Source organism: Geotrypetes seraphini, chromosome 16, assembly GCF_902459505.1.
Source record: "Geotrypetes seraphini chromosome 16, aGeoSer1.1, whole genome shotgun sequence".
Classification (NCBI taxonomy): Eukaryota; Metazoa; Chordata; class Amphibia; order Gymnophiona; family Dermophiidae; genus Geotrypetes; species Geotrypetes seraphini.
This window is the reverse complement of record NC_047099.1, coordinates 54,393,297-54,412,273: the sequence shown is the minus strand read 5'-3', so window position 1 is coordinate 54,412,273 and position 18,977 is coordinate 54,393,297. Positions and strand designations below refer to the sequence as shown.

The 18,977-nt window shown below is 44.3% G+C and overlaps 1 protein-coding gene across 2 annotated transcripts in view; it reads right to left on the bottom strand.

Moving 5' to 3' along the window:
• Window positions 1-18,853, bottom strand: part of RXRB (retinoid X receptor beta) — a 31,255-nt gene extending 12,402 nt beyond the window's left edge. The window contains exons 1-4 of one of the 2 annotated variants that reach the window (XM_033923848.1): window positions 18,730-18,853; window positions 7,337-7,581; window positions 3,816-3,969; window positions 719-898 (exon numbers count right to left, since the gene is read on the bottom strand). In XM_033923848.1, coding sequence (XP_033779739.1) covers window positions 719-898; window positions 3,816-3,969; window positions 7,337-7,480 — 478 coding nt within the window. In that variant the 5' untranslated portion in view covers window positions 7,481-7,581; window positions 18,730-18,853. Of the gene's footprint in view, window positions 1-718; window positions 899-3,815; window positions 3,970-7,336; window positions 7,582-18,667 lie in introns of both variants that reach the window. The other variant, XM_033923847.1, reaches the window with a different exon arrangement.
• Between the last annotated feature and the right edge of the window lie 124 nt (window positions 18,854-18,977).

Below are 18,977 nucleotides of genomic sequence, written 5' to 3'. Positions count from 1 at the left end.
AATTACCTAGAATTGTAGGATGGAGCATTTATAATTTTTTTTTAAATATATAATGTTATCTCATGTCCCCAGACTAGACAAAAGCTCAGAAGCACCAGAAATTGCACTGGTTACTTCTCTTCGGCATTTGGCTAAGTCTTTTACTGCTTTGGCAACTTGTGACCAAAACGTCAGGTTCAGAAAGGTTCCGGCATCTGAAGATTTGGAACAGCCTCCCAACTGCTATCAAAACCGAACCATGTTATCTCAAATTTCAGGAAAAAAATGAAGACTCTTCTCTTCAAGGCAATATACTCCATTGACAATCAGTAGCATGTTCTGACTTGGAGATTTAATTCCTTCCAATGTAAATTGTACCGAAATCCCTTCATTACTACCCCCCCTCCTCCTCTCCCTTCTCTCTTTCTCTCCCTACCCTAGAATTGTAGGTCACCTTGAACCTGCTTAGGCATAGAGCCCAAGTCCGGTCCTCGAGATCTACTGGCAGGCCAGGTTTTCAGGATATCCACAATGAATATGCATGAGAGAGATTTGCACACCAAGAAGGCAGTGCAGGCAAATCTCTCTCATGCATATTCATTGTGGAAATCCTGAAAACCTGGCCGGGCAGTAGATCTCGAGAACTGGACTTGGGCAGCCCTGGCATAGAGCAACTCACAAATTGTTAGATTAGATAAAACAGTGCACTAGAAAGAGAGATGAAGCAGAGGGATCTTACCTTCTCTTTTCATGCCTGAAGCCAGGCACTTCTGATAACGACAGTACTGACAGCGATTGCGCTGCCTTTTGTCTACGATGCAGTCTTTACTATCTCGACATGTGTAGGTCAGATCCTTCCGAATCGTTCTCTTGAAGAATCCCTTACAGCCCTCGCAGCTATACACACCGTAATGTTTTCCTGGGACAGAGAGGGAAGAAAGCATGAGAAAGTCAGCAAGAGGAAGGAGGGGGGGGGAAACTGCATGAACACAAAACTCTCTCTGCTTCAGGAAGCAGGCAAAAGCTTGGCTCCTCTCCCAACCCTTTAATGGAAGAAGCAGCTAACGGGCTAGTCCCACACCACACACACAAAGACTAGGCTCATTTGTACTTAAGAGTTTTGGTATTTTTCGGGTGCTTTTCACCAACTGGTTTGCCCCCGATGCAGCCATATAGGCGAAACACAGCCACGTCAGGCAGATCCTTGTGTTCCTGGGAGGTTTTTTTAATAAAGACCTTACATTTGGATTTTGTGTGATTTGCCCCATGGTGGATCTAGTGGACCGGCTGCCTTTTTGTTTTCTTACCCTTGCAGGACTTGCTTATAATTTTCTGCACCTTTTTAGTGTCCGCATGCAATTTTTTCCTTAAGTTAGTCACTCTTATTTCTATCTTCTGCCTCCACTTACACCGTATGCTGTCTAATAAGAAGTTATTATATAAATGGTATTGACCTTGTAAATAGCATAATCTGTTATTTGAATATTTTTACTGCTGTAAATGTCTTTGTTCAGCTTATTTATGCTGTATAATATCTTGGGTGAATGTCTTCAAACTAGCGGTAAATAAATCCTATTAAATAGAAACATAGAAGATGACGGCAGAAAAGGGCTACAGCCCATCAAGTCTGCCCACTCTGCTTACCCACCCCCTGTCTATGCCCTAATGACCCAATTTCCTTATCTTGACCCTCGTAGGGATCCCACATGGGTATCCCATTTATTCTTAAAGTCTGGCACGCTGTCTGCCTCGATCACCTGCACTGGAAGCTTGTTCCAATGATCAACCACTCTCTCTGTGAAGAAATACTTTCTGGTGTCGCCATGAAATTTTCCGCCCTTGAGTTTGAGCGGGTGCCCTCTTGTGGCCGAGGGTCCCTTGAGAAAGAAAATATCATCTTCCACTTTGACACGTCCCGTGAGGTACTTAAATGTTTCGATCATGTCTCCCCTCTCCATACGTTCCTCGAGAGTGTAGAGCTGCAATTTGTTCAGTCTCTCTTCGTACGAGAGACCCTTGAGCCCCGAGATCATCCTGGTGGCCGTCCGCTGAACCGATTCAATTCTGCGCACATCTTTACTGTAATGTGGCCTCTAAGCTGTGGTAGAGGTTTGTACCACAGCCCGGAATGCTAAGGCCCAGATTCTCGATAAGACGCCAATATCGGCAGCAGTCTAAAAAGCAGCCATCGATCGTGTGGTCAATCACAAGACGGCACCGGAGAGAGAACCATGCATCCAGGGACAGAAAGGCGCCGAAAATGCAGGCCAGGGTTTTCCAGGCCTACATTTCTGGCATCTACCTAAGCCTTGAATCGCGCCCAATGCCATTCCTGGCATTAGCCAGGCCCATAGTGGTAGGCGCTTTAAACAGTGTTTCTCTATTAACTTGGGCACCAGTAGGGCACCTACTGGCACTTAAGCTTCAGCGTCATTTATAGAATATTCCCTTAATGCTCCGACGCTCATAGAAATTCTATGAGCATTGGAGCATTTAGCGCTCTAGGCCGAAGTAGAACCCTCTACCATGGCTTAGTAAAAAGGGGAGGGGGAAATAAATAAATTTGATAGTTTGAGAGATGGAACCAGGAGAAGAAACAAAAAAATCAGATCCAAAGAGAGAAAGAGATAAATCTCACACTGACCAAAATTAGCACCTGGCTCCATCATAATATGCTTGCACTGAATATCACAAAACCAAAATGCATACTTTTTCCTACCACCAAGAAAGAGGATCTATCTCTGCCTATAAGCAAGATTCCAAACCGGTTCAGATGGATACAAAAATCAAAATACTAGGAAGAATCTTGGCTCAAAATTTAACCTTCTATGAACAAATCAGTTCAGTCGTTCAGAAGTGCTCTTACAAATTAAAACTTATACGCTCGATGACTTCGTTCCTCGACCCCCCCCCTCTATAAACACACTCATTCATTCTCTTGCAATCTCACATATTGACTACGTCAACTCACCATACCAAGGCATTAGGCAGAAAAAAAAGTCTGACAATTACAAATTTTGCAAAACACAGCAGTTAAACTTATCTATAAAGCAAAAACATTCAATCATGTCACTCCCCTCCTTCGCGACACCCACTGGCTACCTATCTTGTACCACATCACCTTCAAAATTCTCCTTTTTACCCTCAAAATAAAACATGCAAACATCCCAGCTTTTCTTGATAAACATCTGATCTCTTACTCTTCTACCCGAATGCCATGCTCCAACAATCGGAATCTGTTAGTGATTCCATCCTCTCACAAAATATTTAACGACTCCTTCCAAAAGCTGATTTTTTTCCGTCACCGCTCCTGCGCTTTGCAACGCCCTTCCCCCTCAGATCAAACTAGAACCCTCTCTGGAAAAATTCCGATCCAAAATCAAAACTTTTCTCTTTAAAGACGCCTCTAATATTTGAAAGCCTTTTCAACAACAAAACGCTTCCTTAGAAGCGACCCCTTCCCTCTTGTATTTTCCATTCCCCACTCACCTCCTTTTGCTTTAATTTATATCGCAATGTATTTTTCACTCCCTTGTGTCCTTTCCTTCCCGTCTCGCTAGTTTTTGTCAGCCCTCAAATCCCCTCTTTATAGTTAATTTTACTTGTCATTATTTTATTTCATTTTATACTGTACGTTTTTATATATTATTTATTGTAAACCGTTTAGCTAGTACCTGATAGACAGTATATCAAATATCTAATTAACTTGGAAATTTGGAAAGAGAGAGTCCAAAGAAATGTAAATGAGGAGATACGAGACAGCCCCATAGTGAGAGAGCATGGGAATCACCCACAAGAAAGCATAGCCATGTCCTTCCCCTCCCCTCCATCTTTACCTGAAGACCTGTCTCCACAGATAGCACACAGACGTTTTCCGGACATGGTGCCAGTGTGGGGGTGTGAAGGGAGACCCCTCATTCCAATGGGCGGCTTCACGTCATCTGAGCTACTGACTGTGTGCAGGCCAGAAAGATTCACAGTGGAATTGATCTACAGATACAAAAACGGGCAAATGAGAAGGAAGACAGTTCTTGGAGATGGGGGAAGAGAGAGAAGGTGGGACAGAGAGAAAAGAGAGGAAGTGAGGTGGGGCAAACGAAATTGGGGGGTGAGAAACTGGAGGAGTACAATGAAATGCAACTTGAGTTACCGCTGAACATTACAGGAGTCTCTGTTACAGTAGGACAAGAGCTGGAACCTGTGTCTCTTGGATCTTTCTACCTTCCCTGTACAGAACTGACGTAGGATGACACCCTTCACCTCCCCCCTCTTTGCTAAGCCAAAAAAAAAATTAATAATAATAATTTTCAGGTCACTACAAAACTCTGGATGATCTTGAGAATCAGAAACAGTTGGAAATCTAATCGAATCAGTAGTCTTATTTTTCAATTCAGATTCAGAGCGGATTACAACAAGAACCCTACCTTAAAGGAAGCACATGTACTTAAACGTTATTGTACAAAGAGATAAGTATCAAGAATAACATTTATTTTTTTAAAAAATAGGTCTTTATAACTTTATGAAAAATAATATATGAATTCAGGCTTCTTATTTTTAAAGGAAGACTGTTCCACATCTGAACTGCCTGATAAGAAAACAATCGTACCAGTTGATTCTTCCTCATTACTCTAAAAACAGTTGGAAACTGACATTTAAAGCTACAGTTAATCAGTGTAGGAGTAAAATTAGTTGTAATGCATAAAAGAGAGATTAATTGTTTTGGAGCATTACCATATAAAGCCTTATGTACTAGACAAGATACCTTAAACTTAATCCTGCATCTAATTGGAAGCCAGTGCGAAAGAGGCGAAATCCTTTCAAATTTTCTAACCTTAAAGATTAGTCTAGTAGCTGTATTTTGAAACAGCTGTAAGCTGGTAAGGAAGGACCTTTTCAGATGCACCACAGTAAATAGAATTGCAATAGTATATCCACTGACAAAGTGATAAAGACACCCGAGATGCAGAATATGGGATTCCCGAGCTGTGAGCCCTGAGATCAGATGATGCGGGCAATCAGGATATGTACAAGAAATAATTAAGAGACCTTTCTTGGATGTTATCACTAGTCAAAATCTGGACTTGTGAAAAGTCTGCAACCACCGGATAGCAATCCAGGGCTAAGTAACTGTGATACCACCGTAGTTGCTTATGACCTTGGATAAGTCACTTCACTTGCCCCAGGTACAAAATCTAGATTGTGAGCCCACTAAGGCCAGAGAAAGTACTGTAAACCGCTTTGGTTGTACCACAAAAAAAAGGTGACTCCAAACGCACGACCCAAGTATCACCAGATATAAACAAAATTCAGTTGTGCTTTTATAAACAAGACAGGTCACACTGGAGAATGAAGAAAGTTTTCAGATCCTAATGCTGGAATTCGCCGTTCCACCTTATTTATAAAAACATGACTTTATTTATTTAAAAATGTATATACCACATACAACTATGCGGTTTCCATATCACATACATAAAACTTTGTTTCCCTGTGATTACAACATAGAAACATAGAAAGATGACGGCAGATAAGGGCTACAGCCCATTAAGTCTGCCCACACCATTTACCCACCCTCTTAAGTCTACTGACCCCCTAAAGTATAATTGTAATTATACTGTCACTCTACTGACCTGCTCATTCAAGTCATACCCTAGTGACCCTATCCTTTGGCATGACCCTCGTAGGGATCCTACATAGGTATCCCATTTGTTCTTGAAGTCTGGGATGATGCGTGCCTCGACCACCTGCACTGGAAGCTTGTTCCAATGCTCAATCACTCTCTCCGTGAAGAAGTACTTCCTGGCGTCTCCACGAAACTTCCCTCCCCTGAGTTTGAGCGGATGTCCTCTTATGGTCGAGGGTCCCTTGAGAAGAAAGACATCATCTTCCACCTTCCACCTCTAAACAACATCATTAATTGTCCCTGTGATAAACAGGGACAGAGCACAAATTCAATCATACATTACTGTCAAAAGAGTTCTAAAAGGCAATTATCCACTGAAATATACCTTAGCATAAAATAGCATTGGCAAAAAATTGAGTTTTCAGCATTTTCTTAAAATTCATCCTCCTCGCACAGAACCACAGGATTCCAGGCAAGGCATTCCATGGTTCGAAGCTTCAATGAAAAGGAAGATGGTATACTTTTTATCATTTGCCACATTTATATCATCTCAGTACTCATGGACTCCTGATGAAAGCAATAACGCCAAAACATGGCCAGTGTATGGAGCTAATCTTCTGGGATTGATGTGAGTTTTCCCAACAAAGAGAGTTCTGTTTTCATGCCCCTATTTTTATGGCCCTTCCCACTGTGTTTGTTTTCAATTCAGATTTCCAGCAGGATTCTGAGTGGATCCAACCCTTACTGTTCAAAGGAAGAAATGTTCACTCTTTCAACCTTCATCGTACAACATACTGGATGCCTGTCTTTTAGGACTCTTCAGTATCAAAGGCCACAACTGTTACGTAAATGGTTGCATTCCTCATGGTCATTAGAAAGGAATTTTTTTCTTGCAATTCCAAACCCCCCAAAAAGTGTAAGATGGGGGGCTAGAGTAAAAGCCTTTTAGTATAGTAGGGACAACCTGGTGGAATAAGCTCCCAGATGAACTTAGTGGTAATGTTACACTGTTGCAAATTGTGAAAGTGTTTCAGATTTTCTTTCTTTTCGATGAGATGGCCAAGAGATTTGTTCTGGTTGTTATCAATTATTTCATTTTCTGTAGACTACTGCAATGGCTTTTGTATTTCTACACTATGTTGATTGGAAATGCATGTACTCCATGAAAATTTTTTAAAAATATAAATATATGTTAATATTCTACAGACTCTGCCGTGTGATATCAGATAAACATAGAAAAAAACATATGGCCTACCCAGTCTGCCCATCCAATACCATCCACTACCTCTTCTGCTCCCTTAGAGATCCTATGTACTTGTCCAAGCCTTTCTTGAATTCAAATACGGTCTTCGTCTTCACTACCTCCACCAGGAGGTCATTTCAGTCATCCACCACCTTTTTGGTAAAGAAGTATTTCTATAGGTTACTCCTGAGTCTTAACACATTCCTTCTTCATCCTATGCCCCATCATTCCAGAGCTTCCTTTCAATTGACTCGCTTCCTGTACATTTCGGCCAAGGAGGTATTTAAATGTCTGTATCATATCTCCCCTTTCTTCCAAAGTATACATACTGAGATCTTTAAGTCTGTCCCCATATGCTTTATAATAAAGAAGGGACCTGACAGAAAAATAAATCACAGATTCCAGGGTCCTGTTTCTTTACAAGGTGCAAACAGAGATGGAACGGAGATGAGAGTGCCAGGAGGGGAGGGTCATTCCACACAGCCCTCACTTACCTGGGGGCTGCTGACAGGTCCGTAGCCAATGGAGGGTGTGGCTGGCAGGCCAGGTGAGCCAAGTGAGGAGCTGATGACAGGGAAAGGGGATCCCAGGCTTCCCAGGGGGGAGTTCATGGATGAGGTCATGGCAGATCCAATCATGGAAGGATGAAGAGGACCAAGGGGCAGCGGCGGAGAGGGGCAGGGGACTCTGTGCTGCAGCTGAGGGGGACTCACCGAGGAACTGTCTGGGCTCCTGCAGTCTGTGGAGAGAGAGGGAGAGAAAAGGGAGAGTAAAGAACCAGCACGCCAGGAGTGAGACATGTTGGGTCAGATTTCACTTCATTTAGAAACTTATATCCTGCCTTTTCTCACAACCCCATACACGTGGCATATGAGTCACAGGAGGGGGGGAAAACCCCAGCAAGTCATATACAGCAGAAGAATGAATTACACAATGCACGTGATCATGTAACAAATAATATATAACTAATAGCTGATGCAAAGCTATATTAAATGGGGCTGTATTGTATTATCATCTCAAAGAGGAGGATGATGATGGGCTCAGTATACAGGAGGTCTGTGGTGCAGGAATGGTAGGTATCAGCAGAGCTGTGTCTATATCAGGGGTCTCAAAGTCCCTCCTTGAGGGCCGCAATCCAGTCGGGTTTTCAGGATTTCCCCAATGAATATGCATGAGATCTTTGCGCATGCACTGCTTTCAAGGCCTATTCATGGGGGAAATCTAGAAAACCCGACTGGATTGCGGCCCTCAAGGAGGGACTTTGAGATCCCTGGTCTATATGGTACGAGAGTCATCTTAACATAGCAAAGCAGTTAATATCACATTTTAATAACTATGGGGATAATATTCAACCCCTGGCGATAAGCGGCTTATAAGCTGCTTCCATTCCTACATATTGAATGCCAGGGTATGCACAGCACTGAGTATGTCAATTGACTTGGAAGTTAACTGGGCACCAGACAATATTCAGACTGGTGTCCAGCTACCTTGGCGCATTAAGTCAGGACTGTTTTGCTGCTCTAACTTTGTGCTTGCTTAGCCGGTTAGAGGACTGAATATCACGCTACCCTAACTCTGTCCTGGCCTTCCCTAACCAGTTCGGAATTTGCATGGAGAACATAGGGGTGGTGCCGGGCAGGCCAGGAATGAGGTGCTATTGTGGCATAGTGGTTAGAGCGACTGCCTCAACACCCTGAGGTTGTGGGTTTAAATCCCAAGCTGCTTTCTGTGACACTGTGCAAGTCACTTAATCCTCCACTGCCCCAGGTACATTAGATAGACAGGGAGCCCACCGGGCCCTTTCCCTGATGTCATAATGCCTCATTCTACCAATGCCTAAGAGCCGACCTCATCAGTGATGTCACAATGGCTTCACTGTTCTATACTTGGCTCACTTCTGAAGTTGTATTGGAGGAGTGTGGCACAGTGGCAGCATCCTGAGGTTGTGGGTTCAAACCCTGCAGTGATCCCAGTGACCCTGGGCAAGTCACTTAATCCTCCACTGCCCCAGGTACATAAGAACATAAGAAGTTGCCTCCGCTGAGGCAGACCAGAGGTCCATCTCGCCCAGCGGTCCGCTCGCGCGGCAGCCCATCAGGCCCATTGCCTGAGCAGTGGTCCCTGACTAGCTCTATAACTTATCTCTACTCCTATTCCTGTAACTTACCTCTACTCCTATCCCTACAACCCATATCTACACCTATCTATACCCCTCAATCCCTTTGTCCTCTAGGAACCAATCCAAACCTTCTTTGAAGCCCTGTACAGTGCTCCTGTCTACCACGGCCTCTGGAAGCACATTCCATGTATCCACCACCCTCTGGGTGAAAAAGAACTTCCTAGCGTTTGTTCTAAACCTGTCCCCTTTCAATTTCTCCGAGTGCCCCCTTGTACTTGTGGTTCCCCTTAGTTTGAAAAATCTGTCCCTGTCTACTTTCTCTCTATGCCTTTCAGGATCTTGAAGGTTTCTATCATGTCTCCCCTAAGTCTCCGCTTCTCCAGGGGAGACATGATAGAAACCTTCAAGATCCTGAAAGGCATAGAGAAAGTAAACAGGGACAGATTTTTCAAACTAAGGGGATCCACAAGTACAAGGGGGCACTAAGAGAAATTGAAAGGGGATAGATTGTGAGCCCACCGGGACAGAGAGGGAAAATGCATGAAGTACCTGTATGTAAACCACTTTGAGTGTGGTTGTACGAATACCAAAAGGCAGTACCCAAGTCCCAATTCCTTTCCTATTGATTGAGCTGTGTCAGTCAATGTGGAACAAGATGTCATGGGGTCCTGGCATACGGGAAACATCACCAAAACATCTGGATATATTCTATAACACTGCATGCTAATTTTAGGAACGCCATGACCCACCCAGCACCTCCCACGGCTGCACCCCCTTTTTGGGTTGCACGCTATGGGGATTGGGCACACGTTTCAGAATAGCGCCTAGCAAGATGTATGCGGTTAGGGCTCTTCAGCTTGGAGAAGCTCCCAATAATCTCCAGAATCCATTTCAAATGTTCCTGCCTGGCTTTCAAGATCATTCACGGAATCCTGCCTCCTCTTATCCCACTGTCTTTCAACTCCTCCAGTCCCGACTCCTCCAGAACTGCCCAAAGGCTTAAACTAGCCTTCCCTTCTCCACGCGGCATCCACTATTCAGGCAAACTGGGAAAATCCCTTCTCTTCAAAATCACAGGTCTTTGGAACGACCTCACCACCCCGCTGCGGAACCTGAGCTCCCTTCAGTTATTCCGCAAACAACTGAAAACCTGGCTTTTCAGCAAATTGTAGCTCTATCCTTCCCCCCTTTCTCTCCCCCCTTCTACACATTTCTTCTCTACCCACTATTTTAAGTTCTTGTAAACCGTGTCGAGCTCCATTCTCATGGAGATGATGCGGTATATAAACTTAAGGTTTAGATTAGATTAGATTAGAAGAGACGGCTCAGGGGTGATGATAGAGGTCTGTAAAATACTGAGTGGAGTGGAAAGGGTAGATGCGAATCGCTTTTCCTCTGTAAACCGCTTTGAACTGTTTGTGATATAGCGGTATATAAAAATAAAGCTATTATTATTCTAACAAACCAGAGAAAATTTTTCTTCACTCATCATGTTATTAAACTCTGGAGTTCATTGCCGGAGAATGTGGTGAGATCAGTTAACTTAGCAAGGTTTAAAAAAGGGTGTGGATCATTTCCTAAAAGAGAAGTCCATAGGCCATTATTGAGATGGTTTAGGGAAATCCACTGCTTATTCCCAGGATAAGCAGCAGAAAATCTGTTTTATAATAATAATAATTTTATTCTTATATACCGCCATACCCAGCGAGTTCTAGGCGGTTTACATCAGTTAATTAAGATCCGCGATGACACGCAGATTTACAAACATTTTATCAGAAATGCAAGCAGTAATGAGGGAGAGGATAGAAGGTAAGGTAGAGAAAGGGAGATCAAGAAGGAAGGAGAAGAGCAATAAGAGGGGGGGGGTTGAGGATTTATTGCTGGAGTAAGGGGGGGATTAAGGGTCCTGCTCGCGGAATAGGTGCGTTTTGAGTAATTTTCTGAAGCCGAGATAGGTGGGAGCCTCGAGTACTATTTGGACTAGCCATGGGTTCAGCTTAGCCGCCTGGAAGGCGAAGGTTTTGTCTAGGAATCTTTTGAGATGACATAGTTTTAGCGAGGGGAAGGCGAACTTGGGATCTGGGATAGCCACTGTTGCAAACAGGATAGTGGGCTTGACAGACCTTCGCTCTGTCCCAGTATGGCTAGACTCAAATAGGACCCTGGTCTTTGACCTAAGGGCCGCCACATGAGCGGACTGCTGGGCACGATGGACCACTGGTTTGGCCCAGCAGCGGCAATTCTTATGTACAAAATCAAACTGGTGACAATTACTGGCACTAACTGACTCATCAGCCAATTCACATACATCTTGGACCGGCGACATAATGCATATAGATTCCAGGGGATGCTATGACATACCTACACCTAGCCAACCCAGCCATGCACTGCAAGCATGCAACTGTGTGCATATCACAAACATTCCAATATACATAGTCTACTATATAACAGTACAGATGTTATCACATGTAGCAAAATATACAGCCGGCCAAATATGCTTTAACAGATCCAAAGGACATGGGTGTAAAACATGCTAAGTATACCCCAGCAGGAGCAGGCAACACACAACACGGAGTTAGAGCAGAATAAACACTCAGAAGGACGGTGCTATCTTGGTGTGTACATATATTGGGAGTCTGTATATATAAAACACTTATATACACACAAAGGGGTAAATAATCAGGTTACCTGTATTGATACACACCCCATGGCTGCTTCTTTTTAGCTGCAAGGTTTCTTTGAATCAATAATCAAAAGTATAGTAATACTAAATAGCCAGTTTTCCTCTAGATTCCAACTCCCTGTCACCGTTTCATTTATTAAAATTTATAAACCATAATATCCACTGGATGTGTACTATATGGCTTATAACATATAATATATATAGTCATGTGAAAAAATTAGGACACCCCATGAAATATTCAGTTCTATCTTAAGAAATGTTCACATATCGATGTCAAATCTTATTTATCTCTGGAAAAGAAATTGAGGGCGCTGTGCAGCTGAGGGGGGAGGGGAAGACATCTTGACTGGTAACTGGAATACTATCGACAAAACTTGGGGGGGGGGGGTGATATGTGGTTAGCCAAGACTCCATCATGTTTAGCTGCCTATAGGTTCAGTGGCGTAGCAAGGAAGGAGGCACCTGGGGTGCTGGCATCCAGCATTGCTGTGCCCCTCCCCAGCACTTTTCTCTACCACATTGCCCCCCCTCCCCCTCCACACACACATATACCTTTTGGCGCATTCACCTGCACCTCTCCTCATCTCTTCAAATCTTTGCCGGCAGCAAGCAGCATTTACTAACTGCCGCTTGCCTCGGCCCTCCCTTTGATGTCACTTCCTGGTTCTGCGATTTGAAAAGATGAGTGGGTGGACAGGAGACGAGGTACCGGCGCCCAGGGCACACCCCCCCGTCACCTACACCATGGGGCCCACAGAATGGTAGGTGCAGCTCTAGCCATCTTGTTCGGCAGACTGGACGGACCATGTGGGTCATTATCTGCTGTCATTTACTGTGTTATACACGTGACAGCCCTTAATCACTAATATACAAGATGCAGCTCATATCCCAGAGCAAGCAACTTCAAGGGAGATGTGGAACCTGGAAGGGGTATGGGGCATGGCATTTTTACTATCATTTTTCCACCTAACTGCCTACAATTAGGCGTGAAGACTTACGCCAGTCACTGCCCTGGCACGTGTGCTTGCATCTAAAGTTAAGGGTGTAAATGCTAGTTATATACACTAAACTAAACTAAACCTTAGGTTTGTATACCGAGCCATCTCCACAAGCATAGAGCTCGGCACGGTTTACAGGGTTAGGTTGAAAAGGAGCTACAATGAAGGGTTATAGGAAAGGAGCTAGGAAGATAAAGAACCAAAGAGCGGGAGGTGGTAGATTTTTGAAAAGAGCCAAGTTTTCAGGTGTTTGTGGAAGGATTGGAGGGAGCTTGAAACTCTGAGCGGGGATGTGAGGTTGTTCCAGAGTTCTGTGGTTCTAAAGGGGAGGGATGTTCCTAGTTTTCCTACGCGGGATATACCTTTTGCAGAGGGGAATGATAGTTTCAGTTTTGGGGAGGATCTAGTGGAATTAGGGTTAGAGGAGTTCCAGAAGAGAGGGATAACGGGAGGGAGGATGCCATGTAGGATCTTGAAAGCTAAACAGGCACAATAAGTTATGGAGGTGGAGGGAGACCTATTCAACCGGCTTGTAATGACAAGCAACCAGTCAGGTCTTTTCTCCCTCCAGACCATTATAAAATAATTCAAATATATGAATAATGATTATTTGAGATCATTTTTCTGGGTTCATTAGAAGCTAATAAGCAGTGTTCATCGGGTTTCAACAATTCCTTTTCTTTTCTAATTTGGTATTTCATTTTGTGGAATTGTAAAATTCAATTTTTTTGTTTTCTATATACAGTACACATACACACACATTAGGGCTGTATACATCATACAGGGGAAAATTCTGAAAGAGTCACTGAAATTTAGGTGCCAGGATGATGCGTGCTAAGTTCTAATTCTATAAAAACAGATCTATGCAAATTGAGAATGTGCAATTAAAATATATAAATATTTCAAATCTTCTGAATGACTTATCTTAGGATTGAAGAAGCATTGATTGGTTTTAGATCAGTGGTCTCAAACCCTTTGTAGGGCCGCATTTTGGATTTGTAGGTACTTGGAGGGCCGCAGAAAACATAGTTAATGATTTATTAAAGAAATGACTATTTTGCATGAGGTAAAATTCTTTATAATTTATAAATCCCCCCCCCCAAAGGCCTGCATGTTCCCCCCTTCTTTGCAGCGTCCTCCAGCTTCTCCCCTGGCCTCCCGGTCTTAGTTTCAGCTAATTACCGCAGCCTTCAGAGAGGATCGCCGGTGCTGTAGTGTTCCTTGCAAGCTGCCACCGGCCCCCACAGCACGTTCCCTCCGCCGTGGTCTCGCCCCTCCTCTGACGTCAGGGGCAGGATCGCGGCAGAGGGAACGTGCTGCTGAGGATGACGGCAGCCTGCAAGGATCGCTACAGCACTGGCAATCCTCTCTGCAGGCTGCGGTAATCATCTGAATGTAAGAGCAGGAGGCCGGGGGGGGGAAGCCGGAAGACGCTGCAAAGAGCGGGCCGCACTAGTACAGGCCGTGGGCTGCAAAATAGTACCTGGCGGACCGCGAGTTTGAGACCACTGTTCTAGATGCTAAGATAAGTGAGGCCCGACTTGGAATATTGTGCTCAGCTTTAAAGGCCATATCTGGCTAAGAATGTAGGAAAACTTGTCCCCTCTTTTACTAAGGTGCGCTAACCAATTAATGCACGTGCTAAACGCTAAATCGTCCATAGATCAACATGCACACGTTAGAGTTTAGCAAGTGCATTAATTGCTTAGCACACCTTAGTAAAAGAGGGTCTTGAAGTGGTCCAGAGGAAGGCTATGAAAATGGTAGGGGGGGTGTCTGTGCCAAAAGATGTACAAGAAGAGACTGGAAGACCTGAACATGTATACTCTAGAGCAGTGTTTTTCAACCTTTTTACACCTATGGACCGGCAGAAATAAAATAATTATTCTATGGACCGGCATCGGTCCGTGGACCGGCGGTTGAAGAACACGGGGCTAAGTTGTGGGCCAGCCCATCTCTACCCAATCTCCACCCCAGACCCCGCCCCCAGAATAGTACTAATTGCACCTTGCACGTCCCGTGCCTCATCTGGAAGCCTTCCCTCTGACGTTGCAACGTCAGAGAGAAGGCTTCCGGTTCAGGCGCAGGATGCCCGTAGGAGCCACTGCCTGTGGCTTTGTGCACTGAATCAGTGAGGAAGAGGGAGCTGGCTCGAAGATAGAAACATAGAAGATGACGGCAGAAAAGGGCTATAGCCCATCAAGTCTGCCCACCCTGCTGACCCATCCTCTTAAGTCTATACCTAGCGACCGATATTCCAGTTCGATCCTCGCATCGATCGCACCGTGGACCGGCGGTTGAAGAACACTGTTTTTGGCCTGATGCAGGTGCTGGCCCTGTGGACCGGCAGGAAATTTCTGTGGACCGGCACTGGTCCATGGACCGGTGGTTGAAGAACACTGCTCTAGAGAACTAGAGGAGGGATACGGGTGATTTAATACAGACATTTAAATTTTTAATGTAGAACCAAATCTTTTCCAGAGAAGAAAAATTTGGTAAAATTATAGGGCATAAATTGAGGTTGCAGTAATGTTAGGAAATTCTTTTTCACAGAGAAGGTGGTAGATGCCTGGAATGCCCTTTCAAGGGAGGTGGCGGAGAGGAAAACCGTGGCGGAATTTTAAAAAGTGTGGGATGAACACAGAGGACCGCTAATTAGAATATGAATGGTATAAATTGAAGAACTAAGGCCGGTACCAGGCAGACTTGCACAATCAGTGTCCCATATATGGCAACTCGGTTTAAGATGGGCTGGGGAGGGCTTTGACAGGAACTACGAGGATGGTGCTGGGCAGACTTTATGGTTCAAATAGGATGGAGTGAACTTGAACGGGAACGTAAGGACAGTAACGAGCGGAATTCTAAGATCTATGGCTCAGAAATAACAGAAAAAAGACACTTTAATTTAATCATGAAATTGTAATGCGTCTAATTATAGGACAGACTGTTTACGATGTGTACCTAAGGGTGATATACAGAACATTAAAACGTGTACTGCTAAAGTGATGTGGATATAAACATATAGCATTCATTGTGTGTGTAAGGATTACATAAGGATCTGCACCTATAGCATAAGTGAATATATCAGTGGCACGTGTGTATGTTTAAGAGCAGTGGTCTCAAACTCAAACCCTTTGCAGGGCCACATTTTGGATTTGTAGGTACTTGGAGGGCCTCAGGAAAAAAAATAGTTAATCTCTTATTAAAGAAATGACAATTTTGCATGAGGTAAAACTCTTTATAGTTTATAAATCTTTCCTTTTGGCTAAGTCTTAATAATAATATTGTCATTTATAGCTAAAGAGACATATGATCAAGAAACTGTTTTATTTTACTTTTGTGATTATGATAAACATACCGAAGGCCTCAAAATAGTACCTGACAGGCTGTGAGTTTGAGACCACTGTTAAGAGTGACATACAGATGTATATTTATGGCAAGATGAGTGCACATATACAGAGAGAGCATGTGTGCAAAAAAATGTGCATACCTAAAGGTGACAAATGTATATACACAGCGTAAGTATGTATATCTAAGCATGGCATACAGTATACAATATGAATAACATACAAGATGTTTAACTTAGAATCCTTCAAAGCAGTCTCCTAGATTATCTTGTGTGTCATCCAGTTTGTGAAGGACACACTGTGAATGCACTGTATATTACAAGTCATTTCTTCAGTACCACCTGCGTCATGCAGTACAGGAGAAACGTCCAGAACTGTTACACAATGCCATAATCCTACATGACAACCCTACACCTCACAGGCAAACAGTTAACATCCTTCAAAGTAGTCTCCCATTCCCAACACTGTAAACGGGTAAACATACTCACTCTCAAGCTGGTTGAATGCTTGGTTTAGTGAAAGAGCTAACATTTATTACTTGTTTCTTAGTAAAATGATGATTTCAAATGTCATGTTTTTTGCTTCTCCCTACCAGGGACCACTGCACTCATCTCTCATCTGCTAGCAAGTGTAACATTAAGTACATGTCACTCGCTTTCATATATATTAGATTTCCAGTGTTAGCGCATTTTCAAGAGAAAAAAAGTTGCCTTGACTTATGAATCAACCCTTATATATCTACATACACTGCTTGCCCTGGATCGGTAGCATGGAATATTGCTACTTCTTGTGGTTTGGCCAGGTACTAGTGACCTGGATGGGCCACCGTGAGAATGGGCTACTGGCCTTGATGGACCATTGGTCTGACCCAGTAAGGCCATGTTTGTGAGTCATGCACACACTTATGCTGTACGTACAGATATACATTCTCTTAGGGTTACCAGATGTCTGAGAAAACCCGGACATGCCCTTTTTTTTTTTTTTTTTAAGAGGACCATCTGGGTGCCCAAAGGGATTTCCAAAACCCGTCAGTTTGTCCGGGTTTCGGAAGGCCCCCAAACTCAAGGCCGCGTCTGAAGGGCAGACGTCGAAGAGATGACTTCGCGCAGAGGCCCTCCCGACGCGGCCCCGAGCTCAGGGAGGGCGAGAAGAGGTTCGTGCGGAAGCAGAATGGGGCGGGGACGGAACAGGACGGAGCCAGGTCTCCTCTGGGAATTCTGGTAACCCTACATTCTTAGCCTCTCTCTCTTTACGTATTTATTTACCCCCCCCCCTCTTTTACTAAGGCGTGCGCACACTAAATGGATGCGTTAACATTTAGTGTGCGCTAAATCGGCTAGCGTGCCTTAGTAAAAGGACCAGGTACTTTGCTTTCCAATCCCATTCTCTCCAAAGAGCTCAGAAAAGGTTACAGGCAAACATCCATAATAGGCAGGTTACAATTTGTCATCCTTATGAAACATTGTGGACATTCTAACTTTACTTAAACAGAGGATCTAATGCAGTGGTCTCAAACGCGCAGCCCAGGGGCCACATGCGGCCTGCCAGATACTATTTTGAGGCCCTCGGTATGTTTATCATAATAACAAAAGTAAAATAAAACAGTTTCTTGATCATATGTCTCTTTAGCTATAAATGACAATATTATTATTAAAGACTTAGCCAAAAGGAAAGATTTATAAACTATAAAGAGTTTTACCTCATGCAAAATTGTCTATTTCTTTAATAAGACATTAACTATTTTTTCTGAGGCCCTCCAAGTACCTACAGATCCAAAATGTGGCCCTGCAAAGGGTTTTGAGTTGGAGACCACTGGCTTAACTGTAACCATGACATCCCGTTTGTCTTTGGGAAGCAGAGATGAGATTGTGATGTCATAATGCCTCATTCCACCAATAAGAGCCAACCTCATCAGTGATGTCACAATGGCTTGATTGTCCTGTTCTCCCCTCTGCCCTCCAACCCAGCCAGCAGATTAACCGTTCCCCTTAACTCAGTGGTCTCAACTCGCGGCCTGCCAGGTACTATTTTGAGGCCCTCGGTATGTTTTATCATAACCACAAAAGTAAACTAAAACCGTTTCTTGATCATATGTCTCTTTAGCTATAAATGACAATATTATTATTAAAGACTTAGCCAAAAGGAAAGATTTATGAACTATAAAGAGTTTTACCTCATGCAAAATTGTCTATTTCTTTAATAAAACATTAACTATTTTTTTTTTTCTGAGGCCCTCCAAGTACCTACAGATCCAAAGTGTGGCCCTGCAAAGGGTTGGAGTTTGAGACCACTGATCTAATGCCATATCCAAGGAAGACTGGGTTGTCTAGCCCTCTGAGGATCATGAATAGTTTGAAATATTACATGTTTGGTCTTAACTGATCACTATTGGTTCCAAAAACTGGAAGTTGTCTATGCTTAAGTCACTATGAGGTTCCAGTTATCGGATACCCTTTGGCACCATTGCTACAATCTACATTTTGCATACATTTCTTTTTACCCATATGGCATTAGGCAAGGTGACACTGCCGGACATACATAGCATAAGTGTGTCTATGCAAGGGGGGACACACAGCATATGTGTACGCACAGCACGTGCGCCTGTCTTGCACGCGTAAAATGCGCGCAGTGTGTGCGCACGCGCATTCCGCTGCAGCCAGATTCCCTCCGTCTCTTACCCCGGCTGTCTCCCATCCCGGGAAGGAACTCCGGTAGCGCCACCTCCCCTCCCCCTGCTCACCCCGCCGCCGCCGTCGCGGGTGAGCGCGAGGCAGCCCCCTCTCGCGCGCGCCGGCCCGGGAAGTGACGCCGCTTCCGCCGTCTCGGTGCTGGTTCTCCTGCGACTTCCCCCCCTCCCCGCCCCCGGGTCGCCCGACAGGCCGCAGCCTTCCGCCGCCTGCAACCACCACCACCACCTATCCCAGGGAGCTGCGCGCGGAGGGCGGGAGGACCGAGGCCGTCCCAGGGAGCACCGCGGGCGGCGCGCCC